This window comes from Oncorhynchus tshawytscha, linkage group LG11 (assembly GCF_018296145.1).
Source record: "Oncorhynchus tshawytscha isolate Ot180627B linkage group LG11, Otsh_v2.0, whole genome shotgun sequence".
Lineage (NCBI taxonomy): Eukaryota > Metazoa > Chordata > Actinopteri > Salmoniformes > Salmonidae > Oncorhynchus > Oncorhynchus tshawytscha.
The window spans coordinates 4,585,893-4,608,392 of NC_056439.1; the positions used below are offsets into that span (position 1 = coordinate 4,585,893).

Genomic DNA, 22,500 nt, shown 5'->3' on the forward strand with positions numbered 1-22,500 from the left:
TCAATATCGCATTGAAGCCAAATCAAGTCTGTTAAGATGGCGTCTCATGGAGACCTAACATGCACAGTTTGAACTCGTCCAGGAAGTGACATTACAGGCTAGCTCAGTGCTGCCCCCTCTTATTGAGTAACTCAAGTTGAAGGCTGACTGGGGTACTGCAGGCTGCCATTAGCAACGAAATTATCCTTATAACTGCGATTTTAAAATAACATCTGATGCATGAGAAGCAATTATTGGTACCGTGGTTGTTTTCGGGAAAACATTTCATTTACAGGAATATTGACTGCGAAGGAGGATCCTGTTCTCTGCTAGCAATGCCTGCAGTACCACAGGCGGTGTTTGAACTTCCGTGGCTTCAGTGAGAAGGAGCGGTCTTTCTCCCCTGCTCGTCACACACGTACAGATTCCCCCACCACCTCTACCTCCAGCTTAATGCCTATCCTGCAGCCGTAACTCTAATTCATGCCTTATTCACCTTTACAAGCTACCTAAGTGGTACCTTCTCAACAGATTTACACAGGGCTTATCGTTATTCGCTGACATAAGCTTGTTAAACAGGAAGCTCAACAGCACATCAATTACAGGTGCTATCTATCGTACAGACACTGTGAGGAGCTTTAGCAACACTAAGGCACATCACAGTAGACAGGAATGAATCGGTGTGTGTGTGTGTGTGTGTGTGTGTGTGTGTGTGTGTGTGTGTGTGTGTGTGTAAGCATATGTGTGTGTAAGCCACAACAGGGGTTGACTGACGACAGATCTCGTCTAGCACACTCATGTTAATGTAAACACTGCTAACCAAACGAAGAGCATCATCGACTTATCTGTCAGAGCGACCTTGATGGGGAGAGCGAGAGAGAGATACTTGGCAGCCGAAACGTTTACGGGCCACCATGTCATCAACAAGACATCAGACAAGCTGTGATGTATGCCAGCCATGCCACGGTCTACCCTGACCAGTGAAACTTCAACAGGGGAAACAGAGGGGGAGAGATGGCAGAGAGAGAGGGATGGGGAGAGGAGATGGGAGGAAGGAAGGAATGAGGAGGATGGAAAGAGTTGGAGGGAGAGGAGGGAGGAGAGAGTGTTAGGTATCCCTAACACATACTGTATGTCTAAAGCCCTTAAAGAAGGTAAAGGCCGGTCAGGTCAGGATGTGTTCATAAGTGAATATGTAGCAAAACCCCCACACACCATCCCCTTATCCTCAACTCCCGACCGCCAACCCACATCCACATCCTAAAAAAACAGAAACCATTAGTTGGAACGAGTGTGGGTACGGCCCGGGACGCCTCAGCTTCCCCCCAGCGTTTAAATCAGATAAACAACTGAAGTTTGACGTCCATCGACTTTTCAAACTGACGCGTGACTTAATTGAATCAGCCCCATTGTCGAGACGACCAAACGACCATGACAGGAGTGGGAAAGATAAGATCAGCTCAGACCGGGACAGGGACAGGCGTTCGCTAGATTTGCCTGTCAGAAATATCCTCCCAGACAGACTCTTAACAGAGTCGATTTCTATAACAAACACCCACATTGGATGTCCATAAGGACAGAGGGGATAATGGTGGTTCCTAGTGAAGGCCCAATCTACCAGAGTAATGAGGCTGGAGATGACATGAGGCAGTGGTGGAGACTGCTATCTGGGATCCTTGGGACTTGCCCTACCCTAAACCCTGACCCTAACCTTAACCCTTACCTCTCCTTAATCCTGACCTTAAACATTTTCAATTTCAATGGGGTAGGGACGTCCCAAAGATCCAACTGGGATTTCATGAAAACCAGGGAATTTATTGAACGTATCTGGAATTTAGCGTTATTTATTTATTTAACCTTTATTTAACTAGGGCAAGTCAGTTAAGAGCAAATTATTATTTACAATGACGACCTACACCGGCCGAACCCGGACGACGCTGGGCCAATTGTCCACCGCCGTGATACAGCCTGGATACGAACCAGGGGCTTAAATACTTATTTTCCACCATAATTTGCAAATAAATTCATTAAAAATCCTACAATGTGATTTTCTGGATTGTTTTTCTCATTTTGTCTGTCATAGTTGAAGTGTACCTATGATGAAAATTACAGGCCTCTCTCATCTTTTTAAGTGGGAGAACTTGCACAATTGGTTGCTGACTAAATACTTTTTTGCCCCACTGTATATAGTATATGACTTTAGCTTCATTAAAAAGTTATAATCTACACTCTTTTTAATGTGTGACCCATGTCCCTAAACTGATGATTCAACTGAACGTTCCTCCATAACTACTCAAGTTTATAGTTTATACCAACAGAGTTAGGAATAGGAGTGAACTTTTATGCAACCCTAACTTGTTTCCATAACCTCTGCTACTCTCTGTAGACTTACTGTATGGAACAAATGATCCCACTGCTTTAAACAGTCGAGTAGGTTGGAAAGAGTTGTAGCTATTGTAGTTGGAGCCAAAAGGCCTGCAGAATGAATGCATGGGTTATGGGAAGTCCTGGACTTATTGAAGTTTAGTTGGAAAACGGACCAACCTTCAACCATCCGACGGCATGTTTGACATTACAGTCCTGTAGCAGACGCTCTTATTCAGTCACTCTCGTTCTGCACTCAGCAAACTGAAGCTCAGTGACAAAATACTGTCCGAAAAATACTGCAAATAGGTCACCAGCAAGTCACTTCAGTAACTAGCTACAGCGATCAAAGCCATAGACATTATTCTGAACATTCACAATGCTGAGGGGGAAGCAGAGGAGTAGTCTGAGAATGACCAAAGTGTCTGCTATTGAATACAGGCTTATGTAGTAGTGTGAAGGAAGGACATTGATGCGCTGAATCCTAATTGCTGTTAAACGCTTCCCCTCCGTTCATCCTCTGGTTCACACACATTAACTCACAGCTCGTAGCTACGAAACACACACAAAGCTAATGAACGTACAGTCACGTGTCCGGTTGTTTGGTTGTCGGGGGCGATCGTCGTCAGGCAGGCTCAGGTTGCCGGGGCGGTGGTGTAGGAGGTCTTGCTCTTTTAGCCATTCAGCTCTGTAATGACACTAAGCCTTCTTTCACCTCCGGCTTAGTCCCTGCTGTCTGAGGGAATTCCTCTAGTCTTTCATCTCACACACACACACACACACACACACACACACACACACACACACACACACACACACACCAATCACACAAACCCACATACACGCACGCACACACACACACATGCATACACACAGGCATACACACACACATACGAACACACTACACATACAGTTGGCAGTTTGACCCAGACCCAACACCCCCACTCTCCCACCCTCCTCTGGATCCCTGTTAGTCCCTCCTCTCCTTATCCCACTCTCCCCCTTTTCCAAGACCCCCAAACACGCACATAGACACACTCACTCCCCCTCGAAACACACACACCTACTACCCCAACCACTCCATCACAACCCATATTTCCATCTCCCTCCCTGGCCCTTTGATCGGTCCCATTACTCTATCAGCTAGCACAGCAATCAGACCCCATTACTGGGGCATCTCAGCCAGCCTCCTACTCACAGGACACTGGACCTCCATTACTGCTCTGTAGCCCCAAAATGGCCACAACAACACAGTTCCTGTCCATCAATCGTTCAGTCCACCTACTAGGACAGGACACTGTACTGCTCTGTTGCTCCAAAATGGCCGCCAAAACACAGGTTCAGTCCTTTAGTCCACCTACTAGGACACAGATAGGACACTGGACCTGCGTTACTGCTCTACAGAGCCAAAAAGGCTGCCACAACACAGTTGTTTTGTGATATGTACATTTTTAAGTTGAATGCATTTGGAACTATCTACATTGGTCAGTCCAAAATTACTTTTTGAATTCTGTCATGGAAATAAATGTATTTTCTATTACCAAGTAATTTACTTCTTCTTTGCCTTTAGTTTTCCATGTGGCCCAATTTATTGGTGAATTCTGAAAGGTTATCCAAGGATTGTTCCATAAGGTTGTGTTTTTAGGGAGTGATATTGGTTATTGTTGAATATGTTTCATTTTCCTCCATGTGGTTATAGTGTTCTTAACTATACTGTTCATGTGGTTGTAATGACATCCTTGTCATTGTTAGTCTCTGTCTTCTTCCCCTGGCCACAGGAAGTGTGTCATATATCACAGTACAATGGCAGCGGGCACACTACCCTTCTTCTCCTTCCCTCCAACTCTCCCTCCTTCATCCCTCCTTCCCAATGTCCTCCGTCACCACATCCATCAAATTACTAGTCATCCCTCTCTCTAAATCCCCAGGGCTTTCACTAGGCGAGAACTTGAGCCCTCACAACAGCGGTGTGTGTGTTAGTGTGTGTGTTAGTGTGTGTGTGTGGGTCTCGTGCGTGTCACCACACTATACACCCAGATCAAACACACTGACTAACAGATCCCTCTCACTGTGAGATTGCTGTCCAGATATTTGTTTCCTTCATATGCATCAATTTATTTAAAATGCGAGCAGCTTCTAGTATTTCTCCCTCTGCAGTGATATCTGAATCAGAGCCTGTTGTGCTTTCTGGTTTATATCACACATGCATGTACACACACTCATTCTGTCACCCCCGGATGGATATGTAAGAAGTGTTGGCCAGCAGCAGTTAAGTGATAGATGACCACATCACAGCTTTCTCCTCGTAGACTATCATCGCCACACGTCTTTCATCAGACATCTCCTCTTACGTAAGGCCGCTAGGAATCCAGGAATCTGTCAGTCGCTCGACAGTTTAGGAGGGAAAAGAGAGAGAGGAGAGGGAGGAGAGAGATGGGCGAGATGAAGCCACAGCTTTCGCTCTTTTTTTCCTCCGTCAGGCTGTTCCATCCTTTCAACTTCCTGTCTGCCGGCTTCAAAGCCCTGATTGGCCCTCAAACACTTCCTGTGTCGACGATGTCTTCCTTCCTGTGTCACAAACACCAGTGTGTTCTCTAAGTGGACTCACAACTTGACACCCCCCCGCCGCCCCCCCCCATCTCTCTTTTACTAGTTTTTTCAATCCCCCTCTTCTGCCTAGCCAGCCTCTTCTCTATTAGGTGTGCAGGACCAGATAAGCATAGTGTTTGGCAGCCATTATTATGTCCATCCGGCATCTGCAACCACGGCAGGTCTCTCAGGGGAAGCAGTGATGTCTGTAATCTGAAAGACAGCATTCATGGACAGGGGAGAAAGAAGCACTCTGCTTTCCGAGTTTGCCACTACCCATCTCACCCCGTCGACTCCAGACATCTCTCACACAAACTCATTCTCAATATTTCATTCTCTGTCATTCCCTTTTTCCTGGTCCTGTGTGTTTTGGCAGCACTCTCTCACACATAACCCACCTAAAGGCAGTAGGAGGCAGGTGTTTTTATACACACCCACCTTTTCTCTCATAGCCTACATACACACATATTCTCCCGTGTCCTCGTACCGACCATCTCGTCTCTGATTGGTTGGGAGCGTGTAATGTGGTGACGGAAGACCCTGGAGTGGTGAAACCCTGTGATGTCCCCCCCTTCCTCTGGGCCTGTCTCCCCCCTCTCCCTCTATCTCCCCTCTCTCTGTCTCTTACTCTCCTCCTTTCATCTCTCCTTATCAGACCTATTCAGAGGCCTGTGGTGCTGTAGCTCCAGCAGCCAGCTCAGCAGGTGGGCCTCACTACCCACAATCCCACTGGAGTCCTTGGCACCTGGGGAAGCCGGGGGCGCCTCGTTCTCATTCCCCCATTTTAAACTCTCCCCCTCTCGGTCCCTTTCCTCGGCCGCGTCATTTATTGTACTGTCTCACTTTAGTGAGCTGTTATTGTTTTCCAATTCTTGTGGGTTGAAAATCAGACAAAAAAACTCTTGGTTCGGTACAATGTTTTACCAGTCCATTGGTTGTGTTGATGTCAGAAGAGCTGGAGACAGTCAAACTCTTTCAGAGACCAAGCAAGCACCACAGGGAAGCTCTTATAGCCATTACCTAGATTAAATTCTTATAGCCATTACCTAGATTAAGCTCTTATAGCCATTACCTAGATTAAATTATTATAGCCATTACCTAGATTAAGCTCTTGCAGCCATTATTTAGATACAGTTTTTATAGCCATTACCTAGATTAAACTCTTGCAGCAAATACCTAGATAAAGTTTTTATAGCCATTACCTAGATTAAGCTCTTATAACCATTACCTAGATTAAACTCTTATAGCCATTACCTAGATTAAGCCTAGATTACCTAGATTAAATCAATAGCCATTACCTAGATTAAACTCTTATAGCCATTACCTAGATTAAGCTCTTATAGCCATTACCTAGATTAAGCTTTTATAGCCATTACCTAGATTAAGCTCTTATAGCCATTACCTAGATTAAACTCTTATAGCCATTACCTAGATTAAGCTCTTATAGCCATTACCTAGATTAAACTCTTATAGCCATTACCTAGATTAAACTCTTATAGCCATTACCTAGATTAAACTCTTATAGCCATTACCTAGATTAAGCTCTTATAGCCATTACCTAGATTAAACTCTTATAGCCATTACCTAGATTAAGTTTTTATAGCCATTACCTAGATTAAGCTCTTATAGTCATTACCTAGATTAAACTCTTATAGCCATTACCTAGATTAAGCTCTTATAGCCATTACCTAGATTAAACTCTTATAGCCATTACCTAGATTAAGCTCTTATAGCCATTACCTAGATTAAGCTCTTATAGCCATTACCTAGATTAGCTCTTATAGCCATTACCTAGATTAAGCTCTTATAGCCATTACCTAGATTAAACTCTTATAGCCATTACCTAGATTAAGCTCTTATAGCCATTACCTAGATTAAACTCTTATAGCCATTACCTAGATTAAGCTCTTATAGCCATTACCTAGATTAAGCTCTTATAGCCATTACCTAGATTAAGCTCTTATAGCCATTACCTAGATTAAACTCTTATAGCCATTACCTAGATTAAGCTCTTATAGCCATTACCTAGATTAAACTCTTATAGCCATTACCTAGATTAAGCTCTTATAGCCATTACCTAGATTAAGCTCTTATAGTCATTACCTAGATTAAACTCTTATAGCCATTACCTAGATTAAGCTCTTATAGCCATTACCTAGATTAAGCTTTTATAGCCATTACCTAGATTAAACTCTTATAGCCATTACCTAGATTAAGCTCTTATAGCCATTACCTAGAGTAAGCTCTTATAGTCATTACCTAGATTAAACTCTTATAGCCATTACCTAGATTAAGCTCTTATAGCCATTACCTAGATTAAACTCTTATAGCCATTACCTAGATTAAACTCTTATAGCCATTACCTAGATTAAGCTTTTATAGCCATTACCTAGATTAAGCTCTTATAGCCATTACCTAGATTAGCTCTTATAGCCATTTCCTGGATAAAGCTCTTATAGCCATTACCTAGATTAAGCTCTTATAGCCATTACCTAGATTAAGCTCTTATAGCCATTACCTAGATTAGCTCTTATAGCCATTACCTGGATAAAGCTCTTATAGCCATTACCTAGATTAAGCTCTTATAGCCATTACCTAGATTAAACTCTTATAGCCATTACCTAGATTAAGCTCTTATAGCCATTACCTAGATTAAACTCTTATAGCCATTACCTAGATTAAGCTCTTATAGCCATTACCTAGATTAAGCTCTTATAGTCATTACCTAGATTAAACTCTTATAGCCATTACCTAGATTAAGCTCTTATAGCCATTACCTAGATTAAGCTTTTATAGCCATTACCTAGATTAAACTCTTATAGCCATTACCTAGATTAAGCTCTTATAGCCATTACCTAGATTAGCTCTTATAGCCATTACCTAGATTAAACTCTTATAGCCATTACCTAGATTAAGCTCTTATAGCCATTACCTAGATTAAACTCTTATAGCCATTACCTAGATTAAACTCTTATAGCCATTACCTAGATTAAGCTTTTATAGCCATTACCTAGATTAAGCTCTTATAGCCATTACCTAGATTAAGCTCTTATAGCCATTTCCTGGATAAAGCTCTTATAGCCATTACCTGGATAAAGCTCTTATAGCCATTACCTAGATTAAGCTCTTATAGCCATTACCTAGATTAAGCTCTTATAGCCATTACCTGGATAAAGCTCTTATAGCCATTACCTAGATTAAGCTCTTATAGCCATTACCTGGATAAAGCTCTTATAGCCATTACCTAGATTAAACTCTTATAGCCATTACCTAGATAAAGCTCTTATAGCCATTACCTGGATAAAGCGTGGACAAGCATCTAGTGTGAAATACCAACCTACTATGGTGTTTATCACAGAAAGACAGGCGGGAGAAGCAGTGACAAGGATTATTATGGGAAATACATTTTGGTTAATGACTATTGACCAGCACTGTACCGGATTGGACAATAATCACACGCATTATGTTCCACGCTTTTACACACACTAAAACACACATGGGTTGCAGTTTTTTTTTCAATTAAATCAATAGAAAGGAAGAAATCTCGACCTACACACACAAACACACACATACAACACACACACATTACACACGCTATACACACAGCACCCTGGTCGGTCAGTCCAGGGCCTAACTGATTGAGTCGTTTTCCTACCCAGGACCCTGTTCATTTGTTATTGTTGATTTCCCCTCACACACCAAAAGGAGATGTGGTTACAAATGCGCACATACACACACACACGCACACCTAATGCTTTCCTGCTAGAGAAAAGAATGTGTGTGTGTGTGTGTGTGTGTGTGTGTGTGTGTGTGTGTGTGTGTGTGTGTGTGTGTGTGTGTGTGTGTGTGTGTGTGTGTGTGTGTGTGTGTGTGTGAACAGGAAATAGGCCATCCATCCCATTTCCTATATGTACCTTTGTGACCATCATTCTGGCCATTGATATTTCAATTGGTGTGACTATTCCATAATAATTTGCTGAATCAATACATTCATAAGATTCAAATAGGTCCTCAGAGACCTCAGGACACCAAATGTAACTTGTAATCAGCCAGAAAATGTATTGATTGGTCAGAATTGCATAGACTAAAAACTAAAATAAGATGATAGTGTATTTTCTGACAGCAAGTAGTCAGCTGGCCCATCCAAGCTACACCTGAACTATATTGAAAACTAATTCCACACATATAACAATCGATGTGGCCTAAAGACAATATTCAATTGACAATAGTCTGATGGGTGAAAATATGATCATTTGCATTGACACAGAAGGGAACGGAGATGACCAAATAGCACCATATCATCCTACAGAGTTCCATGCAGGCCAGACGTTTGGGTTGCTGTACCCTATCAGAAAGAGCCAAGGTTTCTAATCAATTGATTTTTGCCAAACCACTCTACTAATTGTGTGGATGGTCTCTCTTTCCAAAATCAAACTTGTTCCTAGAATAACCGCAGCTCCACGTGCCGTGTTCCTCGTTTGAGTCCTGGTGATAATCAGCAATATTCTGTAATATTCCATTATGGTCCTACTGTGAAATATATGTGTGTTGACTGTGGTAGGGCAGGACCTGTGATGTCTGCCTAACTAGCACGTTGATTTCATTGGCATCATTAGCAGTCATAGCCTACTAAACACAGATATATATATATATCTGTGATATATATATATATATATAACTCAAATATATATATTCAGATATATATATAACTCAGATATAACTCAGATATATATATAACTCAAAACATGCTATTCTGTTCTTTTAAATAAATGGTCTTCTATAACGTTTTTTTATGACCTTCCTAAACTAAATATGAATGGATTTCTTTGATTGTTTATATTACATGGATGTATTAGACTGGCTATTAGACTATTTAACAGGCTATGCTACTGTTAGATATGTGTACGGTCATTTTGACCCTCATGGCGCTTTGAGGATGAAGTGCCCAGAAACCTTTTTTTTCTATTTTATTATATTTGTCTCAAAGGATTGCTAGAGATTAGAATACACATATTTAGGAGAGGTGGGTTCAAGGTTTTCAATGAAATGAAGTTATTGAAATGACCGAATGTAAAACGTCCTGATTGACCGTCTTAGACGTTCTAGTGTTAACGGCTTCAATGTCAAGGCCAGCGCCACAAAGAGCCATGGCTGGATATGGAATAGAATAGAACTGTAGTGTCCATCCGAGGATGGACATTTCTCTTCGGCTCACCGTACAATAATTATAAAAAATATTATTCAAAAACGTCCTACACATTGACATCATGGACAATACACTGCAGTCCTCAGGAAAACAATCCTTTTCCAAGCCTTTTTCATTTGCATTTACAATCAACCCAATACGTTGATGTTATGGTCTTCCGTTTAACTCTGATGTCAGCTTCTGTATTGTAGATATTTAGAGCGGGTTCCAGTTCTAATCTCCATCACAGTGCATTATGCTGATTTTCTCTGACACGCCCCAAGACGGTTATCCTCTCGCTTTCTCTCCGTCTCAATGATGGAAAATGTGTACAAGCATATTTTACCGTGTCTACTCGTTCGCGCCCAGACACACACAAACACACACTCGTTCATAATGCATGCATTCAGGCAGAACCAGAGGATTATATTAACCCCGTGTTACTCTGATGTTGTAATACCCCATACAGACCTATTGCATTGTTACACTAATGTGACCGTGTCCGTGGTTCCTAAGGGAGGAGTTACTGTTCATGTCCATTAGGGACGCAGCCCATGTTCCCAATTACTCTGCTATAGGAGTTCAACTCCTACAGAACATCTCTCAGAGGAGACTAAACCATATGTATGCAGCTGGTGGGGATTGCTACCTGTATTAATATACAGTGTGTGCTTTCTCAGCCCCAATCTGTCTTTGTTAGGCCACTCCAGCACACACACACACACACACTATCCAAACCGCTCCACAGTCCCAATCACATCATCTTTTCAAACAGGCACGGCGCTGAGCCACCCGCCCTGCTATAGCTAACGCCAGCTCCACTCAGCACATACCATCACAGCCGCTACTGCTAACCGCTAACTCCGCTCAATCAGCTAGTCGATGAAAGCTCCTGGTGATCAGAGGGCGCTAGGCGAACTAGCTACCTGAGATTTAGGGGGTTCGGTGCTTGGCTACTGTTGGTTTGGGGTTCGGGCTGGCGGTGCGGACCCTCGTTGTGCGGGTGCTCACTCACAGAGGGGTTTCTCTCTAAGATGGCGTCATTCATCTAGCAGTTAATAAACCTAGCAAGCGGCAAAGCGGGCTGCGCAGAATTCCAACATGTTGCCCGACGTGAATAATTTAAGGCACACAGCGTGACGCCATCCTTTGAAGTACTTTCTTTGAAGCAAAATCCCCCCTTTTTCCTCCTATCTTCTCCTCCATCCATCCCTCTCTTCATCTCTTCCCCCTCTCCATCCAAAATTACTACACCAAGACTTGGTCCTGTTTGCACTGCCTTTTGGTTCCCAGTGGAATAACTTTGGTGACGCTGCTTTTAGTTGTTCTCTGTAAGAGGAAGGGTTCTCTCCATCCCCCTCCTTTCTCACTCTCTCTCTCTGTCTTTCTGTCCTCTGAGTTCTGCTAAACATACTAAAGAGAGAGAAAAAGAAAAAGAGAGGAATGAGAAAGAGAGGCTGTGGTTGAGGCGTATTTGCGAGCTCTGAAGATGACAGCAGTTTTGGGAGTTGTTATTTCTGAATGACCCAAATGACCTACACAACCATCCATCATTCCACTCTGTCTCTTGCGCTCTCTCTCTCTCTCTCTCTTTCTCTCTCTCTCTCTTTCTCTTTTCTCTCTCTCTCTCTTTCTCTTTCTCTCTCTCTCCTCTCTCTCTCTCTCTCTCCCTCTCTCTCTCTCTCTCTTTCTCTCTCTCTTTCTCTTTCTCTCTCTCTCTCTCTCTCTTTCTCTCTCTCTCTCTCTCTCTCTTTCTCTCTCTCTCTCTTTCTCTTTCTCTCTCTCTCTCTCTCTCTTTCTCTCTCTCTCTTTCTCTTTCTCTTTCTCTCTCTCTTTCTCTTTCTCTCTCTCTCTCTCTTTCTCTTTCTCTCTCTCTTTCTCTCTCTCTCTCTCTCTCTTTCTCTTTCTCTCTCTCTCTCTCTCTCTCTCTCTCTCTCTCTCTCTCTCTCTCTCTCTCTCTCTCTTTCTCTCTCTCTTTCTCTTTCTCTCTCTCTCTCTCTCTCTCTCTCTCTCTCTCTCTCTCTCTCTCTCTCTCTCTCTCTCTCTTTCTCTCTCTCTTTCTCTTTCTCTCTCTCTCTCTTTCTCTCTCTCTTTCTCTCTCTCTTTCTCTTTCTCTCTCTCTCTCTCTCTCTCTCTCTCTCTCTCTCTCTCTCTCTCTCTCTCTCTCTCTTTCTCTCTCTCTTTCTCTTTCTCTCTCTCTCTCTCTCTCTCTTTCTCTCTCTCTCTTTCTCTTTCTCTTTCTCTTTCTCTCTCTCTTTCTCTTTCTCTTTCTCTCTCTCTCTCTTTCTCTTTCTCTCTCTCTTTCTCTTTCTCTTTCTCTCTCTCTCTCTCTCTCTTTCTCTTTCTCTCTCTCTTTCTCTTTCTCTCTCTCTCTTTCTCTTTCTCTTTCTCTCTCTCTTTCTCTTTCTCTCTCTCTCTCTCTCTCTTTCTCTTTCTCTCTCTCTTTCGCTCTCTCTTTCTCTCTCTCTTTCTCTTTCTCTCTCTCTCTCTCTCTCTCTCTCCCTCTCTCTCTCTCTCTCTCTTTCTCTCTCTCTCTCTCTCCTGCTATTTCTCTCTATTTTCTTGACTCTCTCTCCCTTTTGTCTCCACTGGCAAGCCCTTGAAATATTTTTTTTTTAAAGTTATACTGAACAAAAATATAAATGCAACATGCAACAATTTCTAAGATTTTACTGAGTTACAGTACATATAAGGAAATCAGTCAACTGAAATAAATGATTTTCTTTATCTATGGATTTCACATGACTGTGTAAAGATCATGCTGTTTAATCAGCTTCTTGATATGCCACACCTGTCAGGTGGGTGGATGATCTTGGCAAAGGAGAAATTCTCACTAACAGGGACGGAAACACATTTTGGCACAACATTTGAGAGGAATAAAAAACGTTCGTATGGAACATTTTATTTCACCTCGTGAAACATGGGACCAACACTTTACTTTGCGTTTATATTTTTGTTCAGTGTATATTACAGGGGGGGAAATCCTTGCATATTTATTGTAGAGTAATACAAACATGGAAAGCTTGTAGTGACACTTTTCCAAATAAGATGTCACACATGCCTTTTACAGAATATACATTGAGGGGACAAAACATTAGGAACACCTTCCTAATATTGAGTTGCACCCCCTTTTGCCCTCAGAACAGCCTCAATTCATCGGGGAATGGACTCAAGGAGTCGAAAGCGTTCCACAGGGATGCTGGCCCATGTTGACTCCAATGCTTCCCAAAGTTGTGCCAAGTTGGCTGGATGTCCTTTGGGTGGTGGCCCATTCTTGATACACATGGGAAACTGTTGAGTGTGAAAAACCCAGCAGCGTTTCAGTTCTTGACTCAAACCGGAGCGCCTGGCACATACTACCATACCCCGTTCAAAGGCACTTAAATCTTTTGTCTTGCTACTTAAAAGCATCAAGGCTACCAGCAATAGCTGCCTATGTTGTACAGCCAGCCAACCATTCAATCCTGAGACTGTGAAGGGAGCTTGAGGACCTTAAAGTAGGTGTTTGAATGTGTACATTACATCGATATATTGTACACTGTCTCCGTGTACTTTACATACTTTCATGTTGTTTGTTGTCTGTGCATCGATGTGTATATACACCTACGTTTTCCCTCCGTCTGACATTCATTATTCTATTTCGTATCGCTCGGCCACGCCACAACACGGCTGAGTTTGCCGTCCGTGATTCCCTCCGACCCTTGTCTCTCTCCCGATGTCCTTGATCCAACCAGAGCCATGAAATAAAGATCAAAGGCTTCTCCTCTCCCACTCTACTCCACACCTTGCTGCCTCGTGCACGCACCACACCTCGCTCCGGCACAGATAAAAGACCCCCTGTGTGTTGATGGACAGGTCCAGTCTATTTGATCCACTGTTAGGCCTCGTCAGCAGGGGTGCTGATCATAAAGAAACGGAGGAAAGTAACAACGTCAAAACAAGACTACATGTTGTAGAACTATCATTTTACAAATCTTTTTCAACGTGTCATTTTTTTATTTTTTTTAACTTTGTTCTTTATTTTGGTCTTTCTAAAGCCAATGAACTGACACACTGCCTCTAGCATTAGTTCCTGTTGTTATTAGCCATGCGGTTACCAGAACACCTCGCGTGCCACCAAAGCCCCTCTCCCCTCCATCACCATATCCTCAGGCCGGATATTAAGCCCCAGTGTTTTGGATCCAATTGAAAACAGAACCCCACTGGTTACATCACACAGCCAAAATCCATACAGCAGCACCCTCTGCCACTTTCTCTTCCTCTCTCTCTTTATCTCTCATTCAGCCTACCATAGACAGCTCTCATTCCCCCACAGCCAATCAGAAACTATTCCAATCATGCCGATCTCTGGGCACGGGTTGGCAGAGTGGGCCAGGGCCTGTAGGTAGTGGTACAGGGCGTGTGTTTGTTCCAATGGCCCTCAGGAGACAGGGCATGGCACAGCACAGAGGTAAGCTCAGTACATCTTGGGGGGAGCTTAGTATAACAACATTCCCATAAATCCCCATAATATTCCCAAAACATCCCCATATATCCCCATAATATTCCCAAAACATCCCCATATATCCCCACAATATTCCCAAAACATCCCCATAAATCCCCATAATATTCCAAAAACATCCCTATATATCCCCAACATATTCCAAAAACATCCCTATATATCCCCATAATATTCCAAAAACATCCCTATATATCCCCATAATATTCCAAAAACATCCCTATATATGCCCATAATATTCCAAAAACATCCCTATATATCCCCAAAATATTCCAAAAACATCCCTATATATCCCCATAATATTCCAAAAACATCCCTATATATCCCCATAATATTCCAAAAACATCCCTATATATCCCCATAATATCCCAAAACATCCCTATATATCCCCATAATATTCCCAAAACATCCCCATATATCTCCACAATATTCCCAAAACATCCCCATATATCTCCATAATATTCCAAAAACATCCCCATAATATTCCCAAAACATCCCCATATATCTCCACAATATTCCCAAAACATCCCCATATCTCCACAACATTCCCAAAACATCCACATATATCCCCACAATATTCCCAAAACATCCCCATATATCCCCAAAATTTTCCCAAAACATCCCAATATATCCCCACAATATTCCCAAAACATTTCCATAGTGTTCAAACTGCCCAAAATAATTTTAGGCGCCAGCACTCATTTTAATTTGACTATACCAGGGTTGATATTCTAGAGTGAATATTTAATAAGAAGTTAGAGGTGCCCAATACTGGCCCAATTCATGCACTAAGTATAGGGAGCAGAAAGGAACCTGAGACAGGGACAATGTCAAGGCACCAGACCTGAGAGAATAGAATGATTGATTAACAAGCTGCAATTGTATTGATTTGGTAGCTATTTCCTTTACAGCCGGAGGGGAATAATTGATGATAATGAGAGCAGTAATTAAATAGTTATGTATTTGCAAAGATAAATACATTGTTGAGGAAGCTATTGATATGGGTGATAACACTAATGATACTGTACTTAGTAATTATTATAATATTATTTAGGTACAATATTATAGTATGATATAAAAGTATTTAATGTAATTTTTTAAATGATGATGTATTGAATAAATACAATATTATTTAATAATTATTGTCATAAGTATTACAATTAGTATAGCTAGTAATCAGAACAATATTAATGTTGTAATTTTGTATGTAGTATTTTCAACACATTATTAAGAGTTTTATTACCTTTTCATATATAAGTTATGCCTCCATGAATATGCTGATAATCAAGTAGCTGTAATTATTATTTTAGTTGCCCGCAATTTTTATTGCTAGCTACATAAGTAATGATTTTGATTATCACATTTCTTTTAATCTAGAAATGATATTTTTGTTTGTTTTTATATACAGATAGTTGTATGTATTGATAGAGGCTTTTTCAGAATAGCAGTGGTTTGAAGTACCGCACTTTATACTATGCAGTTGGTTCTACATATCGCTGCTTTGAAAACGACACCTACGGCTGATCCCATTTAACTCCTTTGTCTTTCAACAGTTTTTGCAAATCAGCACCCTGTTGTGTGTTACTGGTGGGGGAGGCGTCATGTTCTTAAATGTGTGGTGACACACACATATGCATCTTTCCATCTCCCACGCTGTGTGATCCTATGAAACCCTGTTGTGAGGAAAGAGAGAACATACTGTATGTTTCCCATGCCAATAAAGTCCTTTGAATTGAATTGAATGGAAAGAGAGAGAAGTGCAAGGTCAGGCAACACCTACCCAGGGTGCCCCACTCCCATAACACCCTCATCACCCCAGCCCTAACACCCAGTCCCAGCACCATACACTTGCACTAACACAATTTATCGATTCCAAACGACCACCATTACCAGATAAAAACCTGCCCTCGGTCCCAGCACCATGTAAATGAACATTCCAATGATCAAAAGCCCGTAATCATGACAACAGGAGCAGCTGTGGTATCAACCCATTTAAACCCTGCTACGTTTCCTTCTGATCACTTTCTCACAGAGGTGAAAATCATCTGAGAAATACAATATTCAAAGCCTGTATTAATTACACATTTTTGGTGAAATGTGTGTGTGTGTGAGTGTGTGAGTGTGTGTGTGTGTGTGTGTGTGTGTGTGTGTGTGTGTGTGTGTGTGTGTGTGTGTGTGTGTGTGTGTGTGTGTGTGTGTGTGTGTGTGTGTGTGTGTGTGTGTGTGTGTGTGTGTGTGTGTGAAGTGGGTCTAATTTTAAAGCAGTGAGTGTTTATTTCCTGGCTGCATAGCTGGTTAGCCTCGGGGCGAGGATTAACAGGAAGTGGTGTTGAATTTAAAAATGAAAAACAACATTGGCCTGAATTTATTCTATGAAAGAGAGAGTGAAAGAGAGAAGTTTGTAAGGCTTTGATTTGATTTCCCTGTGGTGATCATCTGGCCAAGTGAAACTGTTGCAACTACTGGGCATTCAGAGTGTTACGTTGATCCCTCGACCACGTTTGCAACACACACCAAATCCTATTCCTTCTACGTACAAAATGTTATCTGATAGTACTTTACAGTTTAAATATGCTTCACCTCTTTTTGTCATTTGTGGCGAACATGGAAGTTCTGAAATTACACAAATGAACAAAAAGCTACATGTATAAAGCCAACAACAACAATTTGCTTATTTTTCGTCAATCTTCCACTCATCACAATGACACACGACTTTGACACTTCAACTAATCTTCCCCTCCATCTCCCACCCTTCCTCCTCCTCCCTCTCCCCCCATCCAGGCATCCTGTACAAGGGCAACGGTGAGAACGTGTTCATCTCCCAGCAGCCTCCAGTGATCAGCAGCATCATGGGTAACGGCCGACGTCGCAGCATCTCGTGCCCCAGCTGTAACGGCCAGGCGGAGGGCAACAAGCTGCTGGCCCCCGTGGCGCTGGCCTGTGGCGCCGACGGGAGCCTCTTCGTCGGGGACTTCAACTACATCAGACGCATCTTCCCCTCTGGGAACGTCACCAGTGTGATGGAGCTCAGGTAAGGATGGAGAGGAGAGGGGGGGAAAAAGCCTATTTGTTGTACTTCTCTTTTAGTCTGAATCAAACCGCTGTTGATGTGGTTTATTTCTTGAAGATGGTTTTACTTTTGCAATTTTCTTGTTTTACCTACTTCTGATGAATGACTAACATATGTAGAGAAAGAGGGATGGATGGATAGATGGATAAATGGAGGGAGGGATGGATGGAGGTGGGGTGTGTGAGTGGCGTTGGTTGTTTGGATGGATGGATTGAAGGGGTGGAGCTCAGGTTGCCAGGCCCTCAAACGATGGTTTGGGGAAGGGAGATGGGCAGGAGAATTCAGGATGGATGGCTGGATGACACAAGAGCTACCACCTGATACACACACATTGATTTGTTTCAGTAAAAATGCAATTTCACACTCACTACATGTGGAGTGTGGTCAGTCTTATCTGGTCACTTACAATGATGAGATACGGAGATGTTATGGAAGGCACACACACACACACACACACACACACACACACACACACACACACACACACACACACACACACACACACACACACACACACACACACACACAGCCTCTCATCTAACCTGGTCTGTAGGACATTTTAGCCCTGTTATGTACACACACTGCTCATAAATTACCTTCTCACATTTTACGCTGAGGAAATATATTGTCTGTCTCTCTTTCTTCTCAAGCTTCTCCTTCTCTAGCTTCTCCTTCTCTAGCTTCTCCTTCTCTAGCTTGCTCTCACCCTTCCATGCAAATGTGACCAAACACAGGGCTACAAATCCGCCCCTGTCTCTCTCTCTCAATCTCTCTCTAATTCAAATTCAGACTTTATTGGCATGAAATTCAATTTGTTGATATTGCCAAAGCAGTATAGTGGTAGGCTACAGCATTTCAGTAAATACAGTACAATATGATGAGGATAATGAAATACAGTTCATTTCAATAGTAATAATAATAATAGTACATATAATCATGTATACAAGAACAACACTATTGCTCTCTCTCTCTCTCTTTCTGTCTCTCTCTCTTTCTGTCTCTCTCTCTTTCTGTCTCTCTTACTGTCTCTCTCTCGCTCTCTCTCTCTCTCTTTCTCTGGGTCTCTCTCTCGCTCTCTCTCTCGCTCTCTCTCTGGCTCTCTCTCTCGCTCTCTCTCTCGCTCTTTCTCTGGCTCTCTCTCTCGCTCGCTCTCTCTCTTGTTCCCTCTCTCTTCCTGTCTCTCTCTTTGTCTCTCTCTTACTGTCTCTCTCTGTCTCTCGCTCTCTCTCTCTCGCTCTCTCTCTCTCTCTCTCTGTCTCTCTCTCTCTCTCTGTCTCTCTCTCTCTCTCTCTCTCTCTCTCTCTCTCTCTCTCTCTCTCTCTCTCTCTCTCTCTCTCTCTCTCTCTCTCTCTCTCTCTCTCTCTCTCTGTCTCTCTCTCTCTCTGTCTCTCTCTTTGCCCAGTACACTGCAATGCACCCAGGCTTAACTCAATTTCATTATTAGGCTTGATGGGTAATGCCCAGTCCTGTAAATTAAATGTACTAATTAGAAAGAGAGAGAGAGAAAGAGTGTGTGTGCGCGCGCTTATGCGCATGCATGTGTGTGTGCGTGTTTGCATGTGTATTATAAATGAAAAGTCACTCCGCAGCCTTGGCATATACAGTAATCCCAGCGTCCTGGCTAGTCACCGGGGGTGCTAACGCTGTTGTTTAGGCCCTGCCTTTTCATTGTCAGGAACACAATCAATAGGCCATTATGAGCCTGTTAACCTGGAGCACAAGTCTGGCACGCTAATGCTAGCTCCCAGGTGAACCATTCATGCTAACGCAAACACTAGCTCCCAGGTGGACAGCTGTGTGTGTGTGTGTGGGGGGGGGGGTGTCTAACTCTTTGACTGCCTGACAGTATATGTGTACTGTATGTTAATGTGTCCATGTGTATGACAACTTGTATTGTGTGTGTGTGTGTGTGTGTGCAAACATCTCTCTCTTTCTGTGTGTTCTCCATCCTGACTAACCAACACTTCTATTATCTCTCTCTTTCTGTGTGTTTTCCATCCTGACTAACCAACACCTCTATTATCTCTCTCTTTCTGTGTGTTCTCCATCCTGACTAGCCAACACTTCTATTATCTCTCTCTTTCTGTGTGTTCTCCATCCTGACTAACCAACACTCTTCTGTTATCTCTCTCTTTCTGTGTGTTCTCCAGTTTGACTAGCCAACACTCTTCTGGTATCTCTCTTTCTGTGTGTTCTCCAGTCTGACTAACCAACACTCTTCTGTTATCTCTCTCTTTCTGTGTGTTCTCCAGTCTGACTAACCAACACTCTTCTCCATTATCTTCTCTTTCTGTGTGTTCTCCAGTCTGACTAACCAACACTCTTCTATTATCTCTTCTATCTTCTTTCTGTGTGTTCTCCAGTCCTGACTAACCAACACTCTTCTATTCTCTCTTTCTGTGTGTTCTCCAGTCTGACTAACCAACACTCTTCTGGTATCTCTCTTTCTGTGTGTTCTCCAGTCTGACTAACCAACACTCTTCTGGTATCTCTCTTTCTGTGTGTTCTCCAGTCTGACTAACCAACACTCTTCTGGTATCTCTCTTTCTGTGTGTTCTCCAGTCTGACTAACCAACACTCTTCTGGTATCTCTCTTTCTGTGTGTTCTCCAGTCTGACTAACCAACACTCTTCTGGTATCTCTCTTTCTGTGTGTTCTCCAGTCTGACTAACCAACACTCTTCTGGTATCTCTCTTTCTGTGTGTTCTCCAGTCTGACTAACCAACACTCTTCTGTTATCTCTCTCTTTCTGTGTGTTCTCCAGTCTCTAACCAACACTCTTCTGTGTATCTTCTCTTTCTGTGTGTTCTCCAGTCTGACTAACCAACACTCTTCTGGTATCTCTCTTTCTGTGTGTTCTCCAGTCTGACTAACCAACACTCTTCTGGTATCTCTCTTTCTGTGTGTTCTCCAGTCTGACTAACCAACACTCTTCTGTTATCTCTCTCTTTCTGTGTGTTCTCCAGTCTGACTAACCAACACTCTTCTGGTATCTCTCTTTCTGTGTGTTCTCCAGTCTGACTAACCAACACTCTTCTGGTATCTCTCTTTCTGTGTGTTCTCCAGTCTGACTAACCAACACTCTTCTATTATCTCTTTTTTTCTCTCTTTCTTGTTCCCTTCTGCTTCCGCTTTTCTAAGAAATAAAGATTTCAGACATAGGTAAGCCTCAGTAACAATATAACCATGTACCACAGATCCATACCAGTCTTGTTTCCCTCTCTCTCTCTCTGTACCCTGTGTAAACCCTAGTGGCAGCTCGTCCATAGAATACAGTCACTCTCTTTATATAAAGGCTTTGGAGGGATTTCAGAATCATTCTAGCGGATTGGCCGACATCAGCTCTCTGCGAATCGGACTCCTTTATCTGCCTACAAACCTGCTGGAACCATCCAGAGCCCACTAGTTGTTGTTTTGTACATCGTAAAAGACAACTTAACACTTTTATAAAATCGCTAAATAGCAACAACAACAAAAAAAACGCTAACTAGCAAAATGTTTTGAGGGGTCTGTTTTCAACTCAATACTTCTCTGTTGTACGGTTGGGGCCCTTTGACAAAGAGGAGTGAGGACAAAACACGGGGTCAAGTCTAGATGGAGAGGAGGAACTATGGTGGTGTTCAGAGGAGAGGAGGAACTATGGTGGTGTTCAGAGGAGAGGAGGAACTATGGTGGTGTTCAGAGGAGAGGAGGAACTATGGTGGTGTTCAGAGGAGAGGAGGAACTATGGTGGTGCTCAGAGGAGAGGAGGAACTATGGTGGTGTTCAGAGGAGAGTAGGAACTATGGTGGTGCTCAGAGGAGAGAGGAGAGGAGGAACTATAGTGGTGTTCAGAGGAGAGGAGGAACTATGGTGGTGTTCAGAGGAGAGGAGGAACTATGGTGGTGTTCAGAGGAGAGGAGGAACTATGGTGGTGTTCAGAGGAGAGAGGAGAGGAGGAACTATGGTGGTGCTCAGAGGAGAGGAGGAACTATAGTGGTGTTCAGAGGAGAGGAGGAACTATGGTGGTGCTCAGAGGAGAGGAGGAACTATGGTGTTGCTCAGAGGAGAGGAGGAACTATGGTGGTGTTCAGAGGAGAGGAGGAACTATGCTGGTGTTCAGAGGAGAGGAGGAACTATAGTGGTGTTCAGAGGAGAGGAGGAACTATGGTGGTGTTCAGAGTAGAGGAGGAACTATGGTGGTGTTCAGAGGAGAGGAGGAACTATGGTGGTGTTCAGAGGAGAGGAGGAACTATGGTGGTGCTCAGAGGTGCTCTCTCTGTCTTTGTCCCTGACTAGCGTTGGTTTGCACTAAATCAGGCCTATTCTTAATACGTCAGACGTCATGTGCTGTGCTGTCATCATAGGCTGATGGGGACCCAGCAGCAAGGAGAACGAGAGGGGTGGAATATCTGGACAATGATCAGAGGAGATGAAGAACATTCCCTCATGATGATAATGTAGGAATAACTGGGCCTGGTAATATAGTTTCAGTAATGGTGAAAATAGAAAGTAACAGAAAGTAACAGTAATGGTGAAAATAGAAAGTAACAGTAATGGTGAACATGGAAAGTAACAGTAATGGTGAAAATGGAAAGTAACAGTAATGGTGAAAATAGAAAGTAAGAGTAATGTTGAAAATAGAAAGTAACAGTAATGTTGAAAATAGAAAGTAACAGTAATGGTGAAAACAGAAAGTAACAGTAATGGTGAAAATAGAAAGTCATGAAAAATAGAAAGTAACAGTAATGGTGAAAATAGAAAGTAACAGTAATGGTGAAAATAGAAAGTAACAATAATGGTGAAAATAGAAAGTTATGGAAAACAGAAAGTAAC

At 42.6% G+C, this 22,500-nt stretch overlaps 1 protein-coding gene across 5 annotated transcripts in view; it reads left to right on the top strand.

Moving 5' to 3' along the window:
* Window positions 1-22,500, top strand: part of tenm3 (teneurin transmembrane protein 3) — a 442,903-nt gene that overhangs the window by 392,154 nt on the left and 28,249 nt on the right. For 3 of the 5 annotated variants that reach the window (XM_042329704.1, XM_042329706.1, XM_042329707.1), the window contains 2 exons: window positions 17,397-17,646; window positions 20,827-20,847. In XM_042329704.1, the coding sequence (XP_042185638.1) occupies window positions 17,397-17,646; window positions 20,827-20,847 (271 nt within the window). The remainder of the gene's footprint in view (window positions 1-17,396; window positions 17,647-20,826; window positions 20,848-22,500) is intronic. The other 2 variants (XM_042329705.1, XM_042329708.1) reach the window with 1 other exon arrangement.